Source organism: Peromyscus maniculatus, chromosome X (assembly GCF_049852395.1).
Source record: "Peromyscus maniculatus bairdii isolate BWxNUB_F1_BW_parent chromosome X, HU_Pman_BW_mat_3.1, whole genome shotgun sequence".
Classification (NCBI taxonomy): Eukaryota; Metazoa; Chordata; class Mammalia; order Rodentia; family Cricetidae; genus Peromyscus; species Peromyscus maniculatus.
Genome location: NC_134875.1, coordinates 33,052,038 through 33,072,834, shown reverse-complemented (window position 1 = coordinate 33,072,834; position 20,797 = coordinate 33,052,038). Strand labels below are relative to the sequence as shown.

General features: G+C 39.3%; 1 protein-coding gene and 1 long non-coding RNA gene across 8 annotated transcripts in view; one reads left to right on the top strand and one right to left on the bottom strand.

Moving 5' to 3' along the window:
• The window catches only part of LOC121825874 (uncharacterized), a 55,574-nt gene extending 52,533 nt beyond the window's left edge, over positions 1–3,041 (bottom strand). The window contains exons 1-2 of the long non-coding RNA XR_013048256.1: positions 2,910–3,041; positions 2,126–2,224 (exon numbers count right to left, since the gene is read on the bottom strand). This is a non-coding gene — a long non-coding RNA (uncharacterized LOC121825874). The remainder of the gene's footprint in view (positions 1–2,125; positions 2,225–2,909) is intronic.
• The window catches only part of Gria3 (glutamate ionotropic receptor AMPA type subunit 3), a 284,667-nt gene that overhangs the window by 152,359 nt on the left and 111,511 nt on the right, over positions 1–20,797 (top strand). For all 7 annotated transcript variants that reach the window (XR_013048254.1, XR_013048255.1, XM_006981558.4 and 4 more), the window contains one exon: positions 18,358–18,411. Coding sequence is in view for 5 of the 7 variants with exons in the window: in XM_006981558.4 (XP_006981620.1) it covers positions 18,358–18,411 (54 nt within the window). In the remaining 2 variants the exon portion in view is untranslated. The remainder of the gene's footprint in view (positions 1–18,357; positions 18,412–20,797) is intronic.

Below are 20,797 nucleotides of genomic sequence, written 5' to 3'. Positions count from 1 at the left end.
CCATGCAAATGTCTGGACTTACATGCTACTGAACATGGAAACAACCCTAAACAAGCACGGCATTTCATAAAACACTCAGTTGACCTTTCCAGTTCAATGAATCTTATCCTTGTTGGGACACCTTTGCCTCAGTCCAGATATGGCAGGGTCAAACTGTCTTTGCCCAAAGGTCATAACGAATTGACAACTGAAAGGAACCACACAATGGTCTAAACAGGGCAAAGCATTAAGTAGATTGGTAACACCTAGTGTCATATTACTAGGAGCAGAGCTAAAATAGAAGGTGGTAGCCAAACACTACTATTCTATTATCAACCTTCTTTTTTTTCCTTTCTTTTTTTTTAAAGACAGAGACTCATTATATACCTCTGGCTAGCCTAGAACTAGCTGTGTAGACCAGGCTTGCCTCAAACTCACAGAGATCTGCCTGCCTCTGCTTCCCGAGTACACCACCATGCCCAGCCAACTTATTTTTAATCAACATATATAGCTATCAAATAGCCTTCCAACTGAGCAAATATTACCCGTTTCACTCTGAAAAATAGTAGCATCTGATGCAGTATCTACTGAGGAATACAGCTCGAGGCCAAAGATTAAAACTCTACATAAATTCTTTTTCAAAATCATGTCTGCCCTTGCACAGCCCCCTCATCTTTTTGTTACTTTAGTGATGTCAGCCATGAAATATAAAAAGAAAAAATCCTTCCCTGCCCTACCAGCATGACTTTAGGATGAATCAGGCAGTTCCTCTAAGGCATTCTAAGATGCCTATTGAGGGCAAGTCTACAAATATAAGGCATTATAATTAGAATCACGTACCTCACTTCATGAAGAGGAGTGAGTGAATGAAGGGTGGAACTTGTGATCGTGCAGCCTGAGAACTCAAAAAGGATGAAAGTCCCTATAATCTGAAGGAGTCTGACCTGGCTGAGTCAGAGAGGTCAGTGACAAACCTGTGACCACCACAGAACGTTCTCAGAACGTAGGGAGTCTTCCTGATTGTCTTTGCAGCATGATACTACATTTCCATACTCATCATTAAGGTTTAGATTTGAGAGTGGCACCAAAACAGTGACAATTAGTTCTTTTTTTTTATTTTATTGTAGTGCAGTAGGCAAAATACATCTTGCCTAACACAGTAAGGTGAACTGGTTATACAAAGTACTGTTCAAACTAAGGTGCATGAACTGAAATTGTTCTCATGTCTTTAGTTGAATCTTTTGTAGCAGTCTTAGCTGTAGCTGTAATCTAAAGTATTGTTAATAACTAGCAAAGGCTAGTGATACATGCCTTTCATCCTAGCACTCATGAGGTAGAGTCACTTGTAACTCTGAGTCCCTGGCCAGCCTGCTCTACATAGCAAGCTCCAAGCTAGACAGGGCTACATAGTGAGACCCTGTCTTTAGAAAAGTGGAGCAAGAAGTGGGGCTCCTGACAAAATTCACTATTGATAAAAGATATGCCTGCCAAGTTTAAGACTGTGAACACCAGGAAAAGTGAATAAGCGATTTGCACATTGTACACTTACTACCCCTTTGAAGGTAAATAAGAGAAAAGAATCACAATACAATGTGACCTCAGTACTACAATGTCTTGGGTTAAGAGATGAAAATCAGACACGTTGAAAGAATGTCTAGACAGTCAAAGAGGATTCTTATAGAAAGCTTCTTAATGGCTACTCCTAAGTGCCTTGCCTTCAACTGATGTCACTTCAAGAGTTCTGAGAGTCCTTTGCACATCTCTTGACATCTTTCAAACTACTGCTTGTGCTTAACTCGAGAACCTCCTACTCAATAATCAATAAATCGCTCCTCCTCCCTCTTTCCTGGCCAATAGAAAATCAATTTTTACTTGATGGGCTGCTTTGATTCAGTTTTCTCAAACGTGCAAAGGAAACACACATCCTTTTTTCACACACATTAACTTAATTTCTGTCTCACCCACTCAAGCACAATGCAGTCTTTAAAACACTGACCTAATCCCCTGTACCATTTGGTATCCATAGCAACCCCCACCAAGATGCTCAAGGAGAGCTTCAAGTAGTGGCAGGAAAGTGCACCTCCTAGCAGAGCCATTAACTCTTCTGCATTAGTCACATCAATAAGGGGTGGCAACAGGCCCATACCTGAATCCTCAGGCATTTCTGTCTTCAGAGAGGAGGAGTGTTGTTCACACCTTTTTCCCAAAGAGTGAGAGTTGTGTTCAGCTGTTTTTTATTCTCCACCTGTTGAAAATGAAGCACTAAGTGTCCATGTTGGAAGGAAAAAGAGTTTTTCTTGAAAACACTTCTCAGTGATACATTTCCCAGGTGACTCTACCAACTGTAGCCTCCACCAGAAAAACCCTGCTAACTGACTATAGCCAGGGATCAATCTCTGTCTGTCTGTCTGTCTTCACACATGGAGGACAGAGTTTGGCATCAGGTGTCTTCCTCAATTGCTTCCCCATCTTATGTTTTTAAGGCAGGGTCTCTCACTGAACCTGCAGCATATTGATTCAGCTAGACTGACTAACCAACAAGTTCCATCCAACAATCATCTTCTCTCTGTCTCTTCAGCACAGTGATTACAGGCACACCCTGCTGCACCTCAGTTTTATGTGGGTACTATGGATGGAGCTCACTTATTTGGTTAGCTAGGCTAGCTGGCTAGCAAGCCCTAGAAACCCTCCTGTCTCTACCTCACAGCATTGCAGTTACAAGCATCCCCTGCTGCACTGGGCTTTTATGTAAGTTCTGTGGATCTGGACTCGGGTTCTCATGTTTCTACCACAAGCACTGAACTATCTTCCCAGCCCTAGAGCCAGTGATTTTGAAATCCTGTGAAGATAATATACATGAAATACTACCCAGTTTCTTTTAAAGTTGTTGCCATTATATGAGCTATAACTCAGCGTCTCAACTTTCTTACCCTTTGACAAGTCAACCATGCTCCAGTGGAAGGTCACACATCCAAGAATATTTGGGCAGCACAAATTTTGACCTTAATGGGAGGGGGTTAAGACAAAATGTTGGATGGGAAGATGATGGGAGAAGAGTAAATCTGTGAGGAATCTAGGGAGAGAAGGTGAATATGATTAAAATTCATTGTGCAAAACACTCAAAGAACTAATGAAAAAAGGAATACTCATGCAACAATCTTATGGCAGCAAATTATAAACTGCAACATTAACAATGGTCCTGTTACTAGAATACTTATGAACCAATAGAAAATGTTATAATTTCTCCAAATACAGAAAAAGCCATCCGGCTTGCAAATTTTCTTCATGAGTTCCATAATATTTGCTCTGCTCACAGTTTTATTGAAAAGTTGTCACGTGGTGATAAATTTCCCTTTACTGTACTCTAGAAGATAGATTTGGTTCATGGGAATGATTCTGTCTGCAATTTCATTATAAGACAGTTCAACATTATCTGACATAGACATTTTGCATACAGAGGATCATCTCAGACTCAGCAGTTTACGGTAAGGACCCATCACTTAAGTAGACTCTTTTCTAGACTCTCCACAATAGGAATACTATGTGGAGTGGGAGGAACAAATACATAGGTTTATCTTCTTATTTGCATCAATATAAGGAACGAGGAAGCCACTATTCTCAATCCTTCCCAGTGGATCTACTGAAATATAAGGAGATGGTTTCAGCAAGGCAAAATTCTATTTTCATATTGCTTATCTCTCAAGTCTTGAGTGAGAACTAGCCATAAGTTTAAAGAAAAGGTTAAAAAAAAACAGGCATCTTTCATCCCTCAAGACTAGAGATTCATCCCCATGAACTGATAATTGAAATCCATCATGATAAGTGCATTGTTAAAGGAGCACACAGATTGTAACAGGGAGGCAAAGGAAACATAATTAACTCAGCCTGACTTAGCCAAGCAAGAATCCTCTCCCCTCATGATTGAGCTAACTGGGTAATCAAGAACCAAGTGAAATTCATATGATTTTGTGGAAGGAATGCACACTTCTGTTTGCCTATGTATGGCAATGCTCCCTTACTTGTCAGAATGAATGCCAATAAACAACAACAAATGAAAACTTGAGGCTGATTAAAATGTCATAAAATAAAATGGTAGAAAGCACCTGCTGATAGTATGGACTATGGGGGCTGCAGATATGACATAGCAGCTAAGAGCATGTACTATTCTTGCAGAAGACCTCAGTTCTACTCCCAACACCTGCATCTTTGCAACTCCAGCTCCAGAGGATCTGACACCGTTTTGGCCTCCAAGAGCATCTTTAATCATGGGCACATACACACAGAGAGACCCATGTGCATACACATAAATAAATAAATCTTTTAAAAATTTTCATTGGATATACTGGCCATAATGCAATTTGACCTTTTACCATAACCTTTAGATCCTCTAGAAACAAAATTTTTCCACTAGCCAATAGTATATCATGGTTACAAATACTACTTAGGCATTCAACTACTTTTCCATTTTAATTTAGGTGTTAAGAGATGGACTAGCATGCATAACTGTATCACAACTAGAGAATAAAAGAACAAGGATTTAAGAGTTTGATTTCAGGGCCCATGTTCTTGTAGATACCAGATTATGCCAATACAAGGATCAAATAGCCAAGTATGCATGAGTTCTCTTGATTAGGCCATCTGTCTTCTCCATCCCATTCTACACACTTCCTACCCAAATACAGGGAACTGGTGCTAAGGTTAAGGATAGGCTATTCACATAAAAGTATATCACACTAGAAAAATAACATGTCAAGAGAGTCCCAGGACCCATTCTTCTCCCCCATTTCTGTATCCTTTTCATTCTTTTAACCACAAATGTTCATTGAATATCTACCTGCAGAGCACTACACTGAAAAACACTCACAGTATGAAGTAGGAATCTGGGGTTCTCCCCTCAAGGAATGATAGGCAAAGTAGGATGGTGGAATACATATCTGTATGGAATAAACAGTTAGTAGACTGGAAAAGATGAGAGTTTGAGACCATATAGGAATCCATCAAACACAAAAAAATAAGTGATCATTAGACAGCTGAAACAGAAGCTGGTATTCATGAAGACAGGGTTTTGTGCTTTGCTCATGCTGTATCCCCAGCCTGACAAATACTAGGTCTTGATAAACATTTGGAGTCTGTGGGTTGGTTGGTTGGTTGCTTGTTTGTTGGTTGATTGGTTGCTTGGCTGTTTGGTTGCTTGGTTACTTGGATTTTTTGAGATAGAGTCTCTCTATGTATCCCTGGTTGTTCTAGAATTAGCTATATAGACCAGGCTGACCTCAAACTCACAGAGTTCCATCCACCTCTGCCTCCCAAATGCTAGGATTAAGTGCATGTACCACTATGCCCAGCAGTAAACATTTGTTGAATTAAATAAATTCATATCCTGACTTTTTGTGCTGAGGACAAGGGGAGCATCAATTCTCTTTGGAGATAATCCCTAGGCCTATAAACATTGCATACATAATGTGGCTTTTATTTTTTGGTGCACAACGGGAGCCTTTTAGACATACAGAAATGACTACTGTACTTATGACTTAAACCTTTCTAAATTCCCACCAAAGCCATGTATGGGTATTTCCTAGAAAAACGTTTCAAAGAAACACAACTTCTGCTATTTGTTTTTCTCATCTAACAAGGCCCAATTTTGATAATGATTTAAAAATAAGATCCTTTAGTGTATTATAGTTAAGACTGAAGAATAAATAGTTATGATTTCTGTCAGTAGGCAAAGGTTGTAAATCTCTGTTTTAGATATTCATACTCTGCTAAGGGGGGGGGTCAGTTCATACAGGCTTCAGAACATCATTTTATTTGTTTAAAAAGTAAGATAAGGAGAGAAAAGAATTTTCAAATAGTCGTTTTGTACATCCCTAAGTGGTCGAATTACTGTTCTTCCAAAACTTTCCACTACAGTATAATTTCTTTTCCACTTATTTCATTTTGAACATTCTACAAATTCTGTCTAAAGACTCGGCTTCCAAGGCTATGGGAGATAGAGGCAATTAGACAAAATTGGGCTTGTTTAGGATAGTATGGCCATAGACATAATATATTCAATAAGAACATATCAAAACACCAAGGGGAGACCTAAATATATATTTGAAAAAAAAGGAATTGAAAATAAGACCATCCCACTGTAACTCTGACTTACTTTTTCATCTCAGGTACCATAGTGCTGTGCCAGCATGCAGCACCAAGGAAAATATAATTTAAGTATATATTAGAATTAGTATTTGATATATTTAATGTATATTATACTAATAATTAATATTGTATAATATGTTAAATGAATTGGGTCTGATTTCACAATGTTAGGGGAGAAGCCTAAACATGTGTGTGCTCTGCTCTAACTTCTTCCTTTTGAGCCCTAGCGATGTACCTCCCAGGCATTAGAAAAGCCCAGTTCACCACACCGAATGGTGCTGAACACGTTGTCCACTCTGTTCCAGCCACCAGGTGTAGTTCAGAAGGTACCTTCTTCTTGTGGCAGAGTCTAGGAAAATTTTTCAAAGCTCACATCTAGTGTAACCTTATACCCCTAAACCAAAAAAAAAAATCTTTGATTAGAAAACTTTCCTGTAATGCAAGAATAAACACTGTCTTCTAGAGTTTTCCATGTTTTTAGAACATTTTCACAAGATTTCATTTTGTCCCTCTGAAGTAGGTAAGACTCATAGTGACTTTATTTTTTTCCATTACAACGAGAAACAGAGATTAAATAACTTGCCTAAGATCATACATTTACGATTGCTGCCTTCTATTCCTTATTTCCTGAAAAATTCAGCCCGTTTTATGTACCACATCTAAAAGGATGTATTTGGAAAGGCAGCAACGGAACTCTTGTTGCACAACATTAACTGCCCTGCCAGAGTCCCCCCTTTGCTTTCCAAAGGTATGGGTAATAACCTTTACTGTGCGCTTAGCCATTTCTCTCCCCACCCCCTCCTCTGTTCCCTGAAAGAACAATTAAGATCCATCTGGGACTAATTATAATGATTCTTGAATTTGAACTTGCAACCATTACCCAGTTGAGGTCACTTATTTTAAATTAACTTGCCTGGTCAGAACACAGGTTTGGTTATCTTCAGAACACAGTACAGAGAGGCCCTGGCTCACTCAGACTTTTAATTAACTAGCTAAATAACACACACTGTGACAAGTTGCCCAAGATTTGATGGAGTCATTCATTTGCATTCAGACAAGGATCAAAATACATTGTCAGAGCTTCAGGGACTGAGTCCTTGAAACCTTCACACAGTCTCTTGTTCAAGGCTGTGTGCTTCTTCCGTTTGGTTCCCTCTAATTATTTTTCCTGTGCTTTTGTTCTGATTATCCAACATTCATCACAAGTGCAGCTTGTGATTCAACAATGACAATTCATGTCATATGCTGATAGGGAATCGAAAATTAGAGTCATGATCATATGAGCCAAGCACATAGCTTCAAGAACTAATTAGGGAAACCAAAAGGAGATACCCAGGATGTCCAGCAACAAAGCAGACTTTCTAAAGAGATGGGCCTCAACTTATCCCCACTTATGTAATCATATGTAATAACAGTAGGTAGTCTTTGTTACATAGAATGCATGATGGGAGCTGATCATCCTGCAATAATAACAATAGTAATGGCAATTCTTATCAACAGTGATCAGTAGTAGTAGTAGTAGTATGATTGTTAACAGTGACTAGGCTTTTGAGTATGTTAAACCTGATTTTGACCTCCATCTCCAACACTGTATGCCTATGAGTCCTAAGGCAAGTTGACAAACTTTTATGAGCCTTAAGGTCTTAGCCTGAATAATACATTCACAATAGGGCCTACCTTAAAGGATTTTGGTGAAGATTCAGAGAAATAAACTCTCTGACTCAGTAAAGGGCTTGCTGCACAAGCCTGAGGGTCTCAGTTCAGACCCCCCCAAACCCATGTTTAAATAACAAAGGCTAGGGAGGTGGAGATAGAATGATCCCTGGGACTAACTGGCCAACCAATTCAGCTGAATAAGTGAGTTCCAGGTTAACTGAGCTCACCATGTGACCTCATCTCACAAGAATAAGATGGAGATGTAATTGAGGAAGATACCTAATGTTGACTCTAGCCTACACACACACACATATACAAAAATGTGGAGAGAGAGAGAGAGAGAGAGAGAGAGAGAGAGAGAGAGAGAGAGAGAGAGAGAGAGAGAAGAGAGATTCTTAAAAATATTTTAGCTGGTTCAGGTGGTATACTCCTTTAAGTCCTGTATTTGAGTGTCTGAAATAGGAAAATTGCTATAAGTTTAAGACCAGCCTGAACTATATAAAGATTTTAGACCAGCCTGTACTGCATGGTGATATCCTACCTCAAATGAATAAATAGGTGATATATGGGTAGGCAGATAGATATGTAGGTAGATAGATAGATAGATAGATAGATAGATAGATAGATAGATAGATAGATAGATAGATAGATAGATGAAAGACAAATATTTAACATTTAAGAGACTGCTTTGCTATTTTAGTCACTTTTTGGTTTCTGGGATAAAACATTATGACCAAGACAATATATAGAAGGAAGAGCTTATTTGTGTTTACAGTTTTAGCAAGATAAGAGTCCATCGTGGCAGGGAGGCATGCCAGTAAACAGCAGACATAGCTGTAGCAGGATGCTGAGAGCTTCTATATCCTTTACCATGAGGATGATACAAAGAAAGCACGGATAATGTTATGAGGCTTTGACACCTCCAAGTGATGTACTTCCTCCATCAAGACCATATCTCCTAGTACTCAACACTGCCACTGTCTGGATCCCAAGTGTTCAAATGCTGAAACCTATGGGGGACATTCTCATTCAAACTACTACACTTCTGCATAAGTCTTGGAAAAATACTATGCCATAACAAAACTAGTCTTCTATAGTCTTCAGTTATATCCCACCAAAAGGTCTTTGTCCAAGGCTATTTCCCATCTGGGATTTTTTTCCTTCTCCCTGAGGGAGGGGTAAATAGAAGGCACATTACTTTGTGGTTTATTTACCACCCGTTTCTCATCATTTTAAACCTATGTCTTCAATACTCAACTTCCAATTGCAGACCTCAGCTCCTTCCCACTTATTCCCAGTGCTATCCTAATAAATGGCATCAGTATCCGTCTGTCCCCAAGCACTAATGTATCTCCATTCTTCTCACTTAATAGCTGCAGGGTATTTTTGTTTTGTTTTGTTGTTTCTTGTTTGTTTGTTTGTTTGTTTGGAGTTGAGGGACATAAAATCAAGCAAGGTTTTGTTCAGGAGGCTGCCTGTGAACTGGGTCTTGAGGAATGGATATGATTTCTGCAGGGAAAGATGAAGGCAATAAGGAGAATGAAAAGAGCATAACCAATATAGGACAAACACTTAGAGTCTGTCTTAAGAGCTAAAGATACATTGTTTCACACATTTCTTACTTTGATTCTATGAAGTAGCTATTAGTGATAGATGCCTTTTCTATGTAGGAGGCTCAAACCTAGAAAGCATAAGTTAATTGCTCAAAGTTACAATAAAAAGTAGGATCTCTAACTCAGCAATCTAGCCTTCCTTGGTGACTACACTACTTTATTCCTTCCCGTGATTATATCCTCTATATTTCCTATGTTACAGGTGGAAAACTAAGGCTGGGATGTAATGTAACTTGCCTGGGATCATAAAGCTAATAACTGATAAATCCCCTTTAATTTACTATCTGCCATTTACACAGCCCTTTTAACTTAGATTCTCCCACCATCATTCAACCACAACTTTTTATATAAGACCTGCCTACCTCACACCAAATGCTCATATTATAGTTGCCTCAAATATAAATCTCTCTTTTAAGAACCTATTGCTGCCCCCTTACTAGACCAGTAAAATTACTAACTGCATTCTAAATATGATGCTTATACTCATAGATAAGCAGAACTCTCACCCCTCATCTAAGAAGTTCTTTCTACAGCAGATAGAAACTTCTACAGAAAGCCACAACTGGTCAAAACGCAGAGAGCGATTGACCATGGGGTGCCCAGTGCCAGCTGATACATCCACAACACAAGCCTATGCCTAAGGTTCAGAGAACATCTCTGAAGAGGGGGAGGAAAGATTGTAAAAGCCATCCTTGAAATGACAGGGAAGATCCACCCATGAAATCTCAACAGTTTGGCCACCTAAACAAGACCTGAACAATTCCAACACCATTAGACATACTAATGTGAACGGGGAAAAAATTTCACAGGGCCCCAGCCCTATATGAAAAGCTGCAGGCAATTAGTAACTGATGAGAAGGCAAGAATTAGTCTTCCCCAGCTATGAGCCCCTAATTCGCTATCCTATACCAAGTGGCCAGCACTGAAAACATATACATCCAGGCAGCATTAATGGACTCAGCAGTTCCAACATATATGGCATAACAAAAATATTTAAATAGATGTCATGTATTGGAGAGGGAATAAGGAAGGGAGGGGTGGGAGGTGTGTTTGAAGGAGGAAAGGAAAAGGGGAAGAGAAAAAATTATAATTTTGAAAGCTGCAGAAACCTATATTTATAAGGAGGTACATGCCTATAAGCCTAGCACTAGGGAGGCTGAAGTAAGATAATGAATTTGAGGCTATCCTAGACTATAGAGACCTTGTTTTAAAGTAAATAAATACATTTTCTAATTAAAAAAAACTCTCTGTTAGCACTGAAGCATCATAACCCAGCAAGACTCTCCTGAAATAAAGAGAAATGGCCTTCTACAACATATCTCTCTTCATTTTCAAAATAGCATTCCATTTAAGTTACCTGTTTGTCAGGTTCCCACGTATAAAAGCCAAAGAAAAACTTTTGTAGATTTCTCGTTGGAGACAGAGCATTTTCTATCTATAGCAGTTGAGTTAATCATCCTCTCCTCAGTTGTTCATTGTTCACATTTCTGTTGTTGCTCTTCTCCCACTGGGTTCTAATCATCTGTTAACTTGGCTGTCTTTCCCATTCAAGTGTGACATCCTCCAGACTAGGGCCCATATTCTTGTGACCTCTGTCTCCCCATGGTCTCGACCCACAACTGGCACAGACTGAGCACCCAACAAACATGTATTAAAAGAAGAGAAAATCAGAAGGTGGTTGATAGAGGCAGCTTTCCATATATTAGGGACATTAATCCACATTTCTTCTGATTCCAGTGGTGTGCCAGAAGTGTTGGTTTGGAGTACCAACTGATTTCCGGGTTAATAATTCCGGCATTGCTGATTTTAAGCTACCCATGGTTTATTAATTGGCTCAGAAAATCTGCATATTTAACAAGTGGCATTCAGAAGCTTCCTGTGCTTGGCTGAACAGCAGCAGTTCTTCTCAGGGTGCTTGAACTGTTGGCATGCCAGTGTGATCATAAAGGTAGAGAAGCTGGCAAGGAAGGCAAGAGAACATTTCTGAGTTTGGAGAATTGTCTGATTTGCCCCCGCCCCCCTCCTCAGTCATTTGTCATCCATTTGCAAATTGAGATCCACTTAAACGACATGGCTCCCAGAAGAGGAAGGGAGCTGCCAACTAAGCAATTATCCTGAAAATCACATTGGGTTTCTGAGAGATAGTTCCTTTTATTTGAAAATAGAAACATGGTCATTCACTTCAACTATCAAACATTTTTACTTATTAGAGTGTCAAATACTGAAAACACCACACAAATGGAAATTTGTTCAAAGGGGCATACCTAAGAAGTTGAAAAAGAAGCCACTCTATTCTCTGTATCCATACCAGGTGCTTTCTCTCCACTCCCTGTCTGGAAGCTTCATCAGTCTGAGCTACACCTGGGTTTCTAATACTCTACTCTATATTCACACTTCAATTTTGCACACAATAATGAAGCTAATAATTAAACATCAAGATTTGAATCCAGAACCACATAACATCAAGGTTCTAATATATCACCTTTAATAATCATCAGGCAATTTCCTATAGAATGCTGCTATATATTGCCATAATCCATAGCCAAACACTGTACCTTATCTTGAAGTACCTAGTTTAAAGGACCTATTATACTACCCTGTTTATATGGGAACTATACTATACTTATTTCATCAGAGGATCGGTAGATATTCCATTTTTTTTAATTCAAATGGCACATTCCAATGCCTGCTACTCATCACCCATAGTCTTTCCAGAAGGTCTTTGTCATAAACTCACAAATTAGAATATTTTGAGCATAAATGAGCATACAAAACACCTACAGAAAGCAAAGCTTTGAATGGACTTTTAGAATAAAGTTGTGCATACTTTAAAAAAAAATCTCTGTGAAGGTAGCTTTGAGGGTTGCCACACATTTAAGGCCAGCCTGGACTACACAATTAGTTCCTGGGCTAGCCAAGATTACGTGGTGAGACATGTGTCAAAAAAGAAGAAAAACTATCATATTTTTTGTGAGTCTAAAGTTTTTCTTCTTTTTTGACACATGTCTCACCACGTAATCTTGGCTAGCCCAGGAGATGGAAAAGGAAAAAAAAAATTAATTAACTAAACGTATTTTAAAATGTGTGTGCGCATGCGTGCACATTCCAGAATTTTCTTTCTTGCCTTCTTTGATTCCTTTCTGTCCACACAAGCTTCCCTACAGACAGCATAAGCATTGAAAAGATTCCTCTTTTGTATGACTATTTGTCTTCCTGAGGAAAAGCTTCAGTCTCTGTGTCTGCAACATTCATACCCCCCACTGCCATTGGACTGACTTTGGTATAGGTCATTGTTTTTCTCTCCCACACTAATCTAGCACACTCATTCAAGATGACTGCAATATAAAGTTCTGCCATTCTGACATAAGAGAGCAAGTGTGTGCACATTAAGCTTACTAGGAAATAACACTAATGGAATTTGCTTCTGATATGTTTACTAAGACTCAAACACTGAAAAAGATGAACAGCTATGATCATATTGGAAAGCTCTTCTGGAAGCTGTGGCATGTTCACCGGCTAGGTTCTGCAACATACTATTCATTCAGCTTCCCCACACTGCTGAAATTATATCCAGTGCCATAAGAAAACAATGTCTTTTTTTGACTAAGAGAAAAAGGAAGGCAGATGTGACCTGAAAAGTATCTTTTTGTTGAACATAGAGAATGTGATCTAATAGTTTTTTTTTCTTGTAGATAGAATGTCTATACAGTAAAGGAAAACTGCCTGGTGAATTAAACCAGAAATCCTCCCCACAAACACAACCTTTTCTCCCAGACCCCCTTGCCCAAGCTTTTATGTAATACTTAAATCAAAGAAAAACAAATTAAGGTGAACATCAATGCATGTTCTGTATTCAAAGCAAGATCAATCTTTCTCCATAGATCCTTTTCTGGCACTGATGTAGAAAATCCAAACATGGAGCTACTTAGGTCTGCAAATAACCTAATCTGCATACCAGATGGATCTAAGGGGGGGAAAACATACACACTTCTTCACACACATATTTTTTTTTCTAAAATGTGAGCATAGAAAAACAGATGCTTTTGCCTCCCAGAGGATATGTGGGCCTCTCTCAAGTAGTCTTGTGGAGCAATTTCATTTCAAATTTCTAAAATTATGAAAATGTCTAGATTAAACATAAAATTGGAAGGGAAGGGTCTCTTTGAGAAAAAAGACAACTGAATGTCTTATAAATCATTTTTAACTACTCAGAGATACTCAGTTTCACAGAAAACTGGATGAGGGGCAGGTTAGGAAGGGAAAATCACCCCCAAATGAGTAAACTATAATTCACTGATTTCCTTGACAGAAAGTTTGACACTGTCTGCATGGCCCAGTTTTTGTTAGTGTGTGTGAGGCCTCTCTTCTGCAAACAAACCTCTGCTCCATGAATGAGAACTGTAGCTGGGGGGAGGAGGTTCCCCCTTTGAGATGCTATATAAGAAGATAAAAATAAATTTCCCTAAAACACTGAATTTTATCTATGCTTCACACACTTCTCCCTTATTACATTTATCGTGTCTGCCATCACAGCAGGCCATCTATCATCCACAGCAAATCTTACAAAAGCAAAGTGACTATAGAACATGGATGTGGGAACTTGGTATTTCTTCCTTAAATGTCACATCGGAGTGTAAAAACAGCTTTTTATCCTTGAAGTTCTGAAACTAATTCAGAACGATCTATTATAATTACTGTAAAAGCAAAGTTGAATATTCTCTTGGTTACCAGAGTCATTGAATAAGTAAGGTACAATTTATGCCTCGTTCATCTGTAACAGATGGAAAGAATAAGGATTGAGGATTAACGGAACAAGAACATTCCTATGAACTATCCAGTTCTTTTGTGTACCATGTTAGACTCAATATTCTCATCCCTCCCTATTTTCACAAGCCTTTCCCATAAAACAAATTTCAAAGGAAAGGCCAAGAAAAAAATACATAGCACATTTCTCACTGGGGCCTCATTTAGCTCCCATCAGCAGGATTATAAGCAGTTCCACAGAAGATCTCGAGACAACTGAGGCTTACTCTCTTATGAACTGGGAGAGCATTTCTGTTGGAAACCTTCTATAAAACATATTACATGTCCCTGGGATTTTCATCAGAAATGTCTGATCAAAGTAAACTATTGTCTGATGACTCAGGCGCTCACAACAAACATCCATGATTATACTGTGCAGTAGCACAATGTTGTCTGCTTTCCTGTTGTTGTTTCTTCCTTCTCCTTTAAGGCAGTCTGTCACTTCCTCTGGTACTAATGCACCTCTCCCTAATATCACTCCCTGCCTCCATACACACCCCTTCTAGCTTGCAGTATTTAATTTGCTGGGAACGGGAAACCCAAGATTGGTAAGAACTGTATGTTAAATCAGAGTCAAGCAGGCACTGAAAGCATGATGAAGAATTAATTATGGGCTTCAGTGCAGCAGCTCTGTGACTCCTAACTGTTCCTATCTTTAGATAACTTTCCCATCTCCTCCAGCTTAAGGCTAACTCTAGAAAGGGTGATGGGGGAGAACCACCTTCCAGTAAGTCCATTTGTTCTGAGCACACCATCTGGGCATGGACCAAAGGCAGTTATTCTAACAGCTTCAAGTTATCCTGAAGCTGAAAATGCAATGTCTTGATGAACAACCCCTTTCTACATGGAAGTAATGTGGCACATGTCATTATTCACATCTCAAATACGTTTGTAAATAGTCTCCAGTTTGATGGCAGCAATCCTGTTAGGAGAGCAAGAGCCAAATTATGGAAAAGTTAATGGAGGCTCAGAAAGTTGAGTCCATAGTCAAGCAGTGAGTGTATGACCAAATCTAACCTCTGGATTGTCATCCAGAGCTCTTCTAGTGACACTACCATTGTCTATTGTTCCTTCTTGCCTTCCTTATGTGGAAAAGTACAATAAATTTGGCGTCCACCGAAAGACTTCCTTATTTTTCTCTGAGTTTGTCACATGTCCTTAGGAATATTGCTCATTTTTCTTGAAGAATTCAAAACCCTCTAGTTTTATTATGTTGAGGGTTGTCAGTGAATTAAAAATTCAACAAATCTATGGTCCCAACTTGCCACCAAAAGTTAACAAATTGTTGCCAGCAAGGATGTTTCTCACAAGCAGACACTGAAGAATACATCCCAGAAGACACCTAACAGCTTATTTTGTGTCGTGGCAGCATGAGAAATCACCCCTCAAGACATTCATTAACCTTTCTTTTCCTTCATAAATAATCAGTCAGAAATGTGGCTCATATTTTAAATTAATTGAAAACATCTCTCTTGTGCTCTCTCATTCTCTTTCTCTCTCTCTCTCTCTCTCTCTCTCTCTCTCTCTCACACACACACACACACACACACAGAGAGAGAGAGAGAGAGAGAGAGAGAGAGAGAGAGAGAGAGAGAGAGAGAGAGAAATGTCTTAAGTCCTTATAATAACAGGAAAGTAAACATGCTATTCTACTCAAAGGTACCATTCCATTTATATGGGACAACCTAAACCTGTACCCTCCATGGAACCTTCCCTTTCTTCTTCATGCCTTAGATATCCTGTCTTCATCCTCTGCCAAAATTAGAACAATCATCAGCATTTTGCATTAATAAGATTATTGAAAATTGAAAATACAGTAAGTCAAAATGCAGATAATATCCTTAACCTACCTCAAATCCTAGCTTAGCTTAATCTACTTTAAACAAGCTCAGAGCATGTATATTAGCCTTTAGTCAGGTGAAATAATTTAACACAAAGCCCATTTTATAAGAAACTGCTGAATGGCTCATGTAATCTATTGAATTCTGTACTGGAACTAGAAAACAGCTAGCATGGTTAAAGTGCTGTTCCAGAGATGAGGATGGCGCTAAGTAGTAGAGGACTTTCCTACCATGCACACAGCCCTGGGTTCCATCACTATCAGTTCAGATAAACAAGAAGTACTATCTCTCTTGCATGTATACAATTTAGAGACCACCATAAAGTTGAAAGTTCATGAGGCAAATTGAAACATGACATACAGTCATGCTGAGCGGGATGGTTCTGAAGCAGTATTCCAACTCTGATATTTACCAAAATAGATAGGTGTATAAGTCCCTTATTTAAAACAACATACTATTTGGGAAAATCCTATTAACATCTTTCTATAGTCTTTAAATAACACGTATATTACTTATATTAACAATTACTACTAAAAATTAGACTTCAAATTTTCTAGGAATTACTCACACATACAACATCTAGTACAAGGCAAGCATATTTTAGACATTAAAAACATCTGAAAAATTATTTCAAACTAGAACATATGCAGACTCTTTTCTTGTCTCTGTTCCCCCAAACAGTGCAGTACTATTTAGATGTTTTTAATGTGGGATTGCTTATATGTACATGGATATGGAAACCATAGATATGGAGAATCTAACTGCACTTCCAGTATTTCCATAGGAAGGAAGAGCCAGCATTTAATTCCAGATTTACCATTTCTGGCTATCTAGCCTTGGAGAATTATTTAAACTACCTTTGGGCTGTGATTCTTCATGTGTAAAATTAGACTTCAAATTTTCTAGGAATTACTCACACATACAACATCTAGTACAAGGCAAGCATATTTTAGACATTAAAATAAGGACAGTTGTGATAACTACTATTATTGCAGACTTTCATATATACCTCCAGTTTGCTATGTGGATGATTCTGAGGCCTTGTCCCATTGTTTTCAAAACTCTGGCAGCTGCATCCAGCTGTATCCAAAAAGGAACTCATAATGAAGCTTAACCCTACAGCCTCTAACTTGCATTACATCCCTCTAAGGCCTGTTCCAAACATTGTATTCATAGTTTTCCCTTGTTTGACTTATCATAATATTAGCTCCAGGTAGGTACAAAACTTGAACACACATCAGGTTGTTCCTTTAATCTGTATGCTGTTCTTTGCTTTGTTCCCTGTATCTAGGACAGTGCTGGTGCCTCAATGTTTTACAAAATGCTTAATGAACCAAAAATTTTGCTGCACTTTGTTACAAGAAAATAAACTTATGCATTTAGAAAAAAAAAACAGCTGGCTCATTTGGTTGGAAAATATTTAGCCCAATGACATAATGAGACAATGAAGTGTACTTTGTAAACTGAAGGCCAAGTATGTAACACAGTATTACTGATGAAAATAATGATAATTATGATGGCTCTGAGGAAATGTTTCTCATACTCACTACAGCTGCCACTTGAGACCAGATGATTATAGTTGTGGGGAGTGTCCTAAACATTGGAAGACACCTAGCAGCATATCTGGCTTTATCCACTATATGCTAATAGCAAACTTCCCAGTAATGGCAGCCAAATATGTTGTCTGACATTGCCAAATGTCGCCTAAAGGAAAACCCCTCTGAATGCCCTAGGGCATTGCCTTCAGTGTCAAAAGATAGACAGATGGCCACACATCATTCATGTTAAGGCAAGAAAAGGCAGGCAAACATTTAGAAAAGTTTTCAATAAGCAAAACAACCTCAGTTAACCTGAAAATCCCATTAACCCCATTCTTTGAGTGCTCTATTCCCTAAGCTTTCCAGATAACAAAAAAAAATGTACAGTACATTCTATTTTCTAATTTGTATGCTAAGTTCAGCTCATTTTCCATCTCAACAGCTAAAGTACAGAAATCCAGTTCATGGGTGAAGGATCATCCGCTTTGCTTTTGCCATCTATTTTAAGTGACAATGGTGCTACTGACCTGGAAGTTTCAAGTGTTTTTATCCCCTCGTTTTGACATTTTAACTTTGATATTGACAACTACTCCTGTTTTATCTGGCTACAAGTGAAATATAACCAAAAAAAAGGAACATAGTCTAATTAGCAGTGGTTCTACTGTATGTGATAAAATCACACCACGTTGTTGATCATTTAGAAGTACTCATTCTAGCCATCGCACTGATTGTATAATTGAAAAATGCCCCTGAATAAGTAATATTTCTCATTTCTTCTTTCTGCAGGTTGTGATCCTGGGGAAACATTCAAGAGGTTATCACTACATGCTTGCTAACCTGGTAAGAACAAAAAAAATAGTTCTAGTGTCCCTGGGCAATATAGTCCATTTAGTTTGTGTCATCTATAATCAGCTGTAAAGGAAATACAGGAAGTACCTAATGTGTTCTCTAGATGCTCAGAGAAATAAATTCAGTAAATACCCAAACCAGCCTATAGTAGCTTTGTATTCTATTATGCTGCCTTTTTCAACAGCAAAGCTATCTTCTTTTCTTTTCTTTTTTTTTTTTTTATTATTATTATTATTATTATTTTACAACACCATTCAGTTCAACATAATAGCCACAGAATCCCCTGTTCTCCCCCTCTCGCCCACCCCTCCCCCCAGCCCACCCCCCATTCCCACCTCCTCCAGATCAAGGTCTCCCCCCGAGGACCGGGGTTGACCTGGTAGACTCAGTCCAGGCAGGTCCATTCCCCCCTCCCAGACCGAGCCAAGTGTCCCTGCATAAGTCCCAGGATTCAAACAGCCAACTCATGCAACGAGCCCAGGACCTGGCACCAATGCACAGCTGCCTCCCAAACAGATCAAGCCAACTGACTGTCTCACCCGTTCAGGTGGCCTGATCCAGTTGGGGGCCCCTCAGCCTTTGGTTCATAGATCCTGTGCTTCCATTCATTTGGTTATTTATCCCGGTGCTTTATCCAACCTTGGCTTCAACAATTCTCGCTCATATAAATCCTCTTCATACTCACTAATTAGACTCCCAGTGCTCCACCAGGGGCCCAGCCGTGGATGTCTGCCTTCAGATTCCTCAGTCCTTGGATGGGGTTTATGGCACCACTATCTGGGTGTCTGGCCATCCCATCACCAGAGTAGGTCAGTTCCTGCCGTCTCTCGACCATTGCCAGCAGTCTTTTGCGGGGGTATCTTTGTGGATCTCCGTGGGCCTCCCTAGCTCTCTGCTTCCTCCCCTTCTCACCTTCTCATGTGGTCTTCATTTACCATGGTCTCCTATTCCTTGTTCTCCCTCTCTTTTCTTGATCCAGCTAGGATCTCCCACTCTTTCCCTCGACTGTCGCCCTTCATTGTTCCCACTCATGACCAGGCTATTCATGTAGATCTTGTCCATTTCTCCGTGTCTTTTTTGGGGTCCCGTTTTCCAGGTAGCCTCACTGGTGATGTGAGTAGCAGTCTAGTCATCCTTGTTCCACATCTAGCATCTTCCTATGAGTGAGTACATACCATATTTGTCTTTCTGAGTCTGGGTTACCTCACTCAGGATGATTTTTTCTAGATCCATCCATTTGCCTGCAAACCGTGTGATGTCGTTGTTTTTCTCTGCTGAGTAGTATTCCATTGTGTATATGTGCCACAATTTATTTATCCATTCTTCAGTTGAAGGGCACCTAGGTTGTTTCCAGGTTTTGGCTATTACAAACAATGCTGATATGAACATAGCTGAGCAAGTGCTCTTGTGGTATGATTGAGCATTTCTTGGGTATATGCCCAGGAGTGGTATAGCTGGATCTTGGGGGAGATTGATTCCCAATTTTCTAAGAAAGCGCCATATTGATTTCCAAAGTGGTTGTACAAGCTTGCATTCCCACCAGCAGTGGAGGAGAGTTCCCCTAGTTCCACATCCTCTCCAGCATAAAGTGTCTTCAGTGTTTTTGATCTTAGCCACTCTGACAGGCGTAAGGTGGTATCTCAGAGTTGTCTTGATTTGCATTTCCCTGATGATTAGGGAAGTTGAGCAATTCCTTAAATGTCTTTCAGCCATTTGGGATTCCTCTGTTGAGAATTCTCTGTTTAGTTCTAAAGCCCATTTCTCAATTGGACTGTTGGTCCTTTTAATGTCTAATTTCTTGAGTTCCTTATATATTCTGGATATCAGTCCTCTGTCAGATGTGGGGTTGGTGAAGATCTTTTCCCATTCTGTAGGCTGTCGCTTTGCCTTGTTGACCGTATCCTTTGCTCTACAAAAGCTTCTCAGTTTCAAGAGGTCCCATTGATTGATTGTTTGTCTCAGTGTCTGCGCTACTGGTGTTATATTTAGGAAGTGATCTCCTATGCCAAGGCGTTCAAGACTATTTCCTACTTTTTCTTCTAGCAGGTTCAGAGTAGCTGGATTTATGTTGAGGTCTTTGATCCACTTGGACTTAAGTTTTGTGCACGGTGACAGATATGGATCTATTTGTAGCCTTCTACACGCTGATATCCAGTTATGCCAGCACCATTTGTTGAAGATGCTTTCTTTTTTCCATTGTACACTTTTGGCTTCTTTGTCAAAAATTATATGTCCATAGGTGTGTGGGTTAATGTCAGGGTCTTCAATTCGATTCCATTGGTCCACATGTCGGTTTTTATGCCAATACCAGGCTGTTTTTATTACTGTAGCTCTATAGTAGAGCTTGAAGTCGGGGATTGTGATGCCTCCAGAAGTT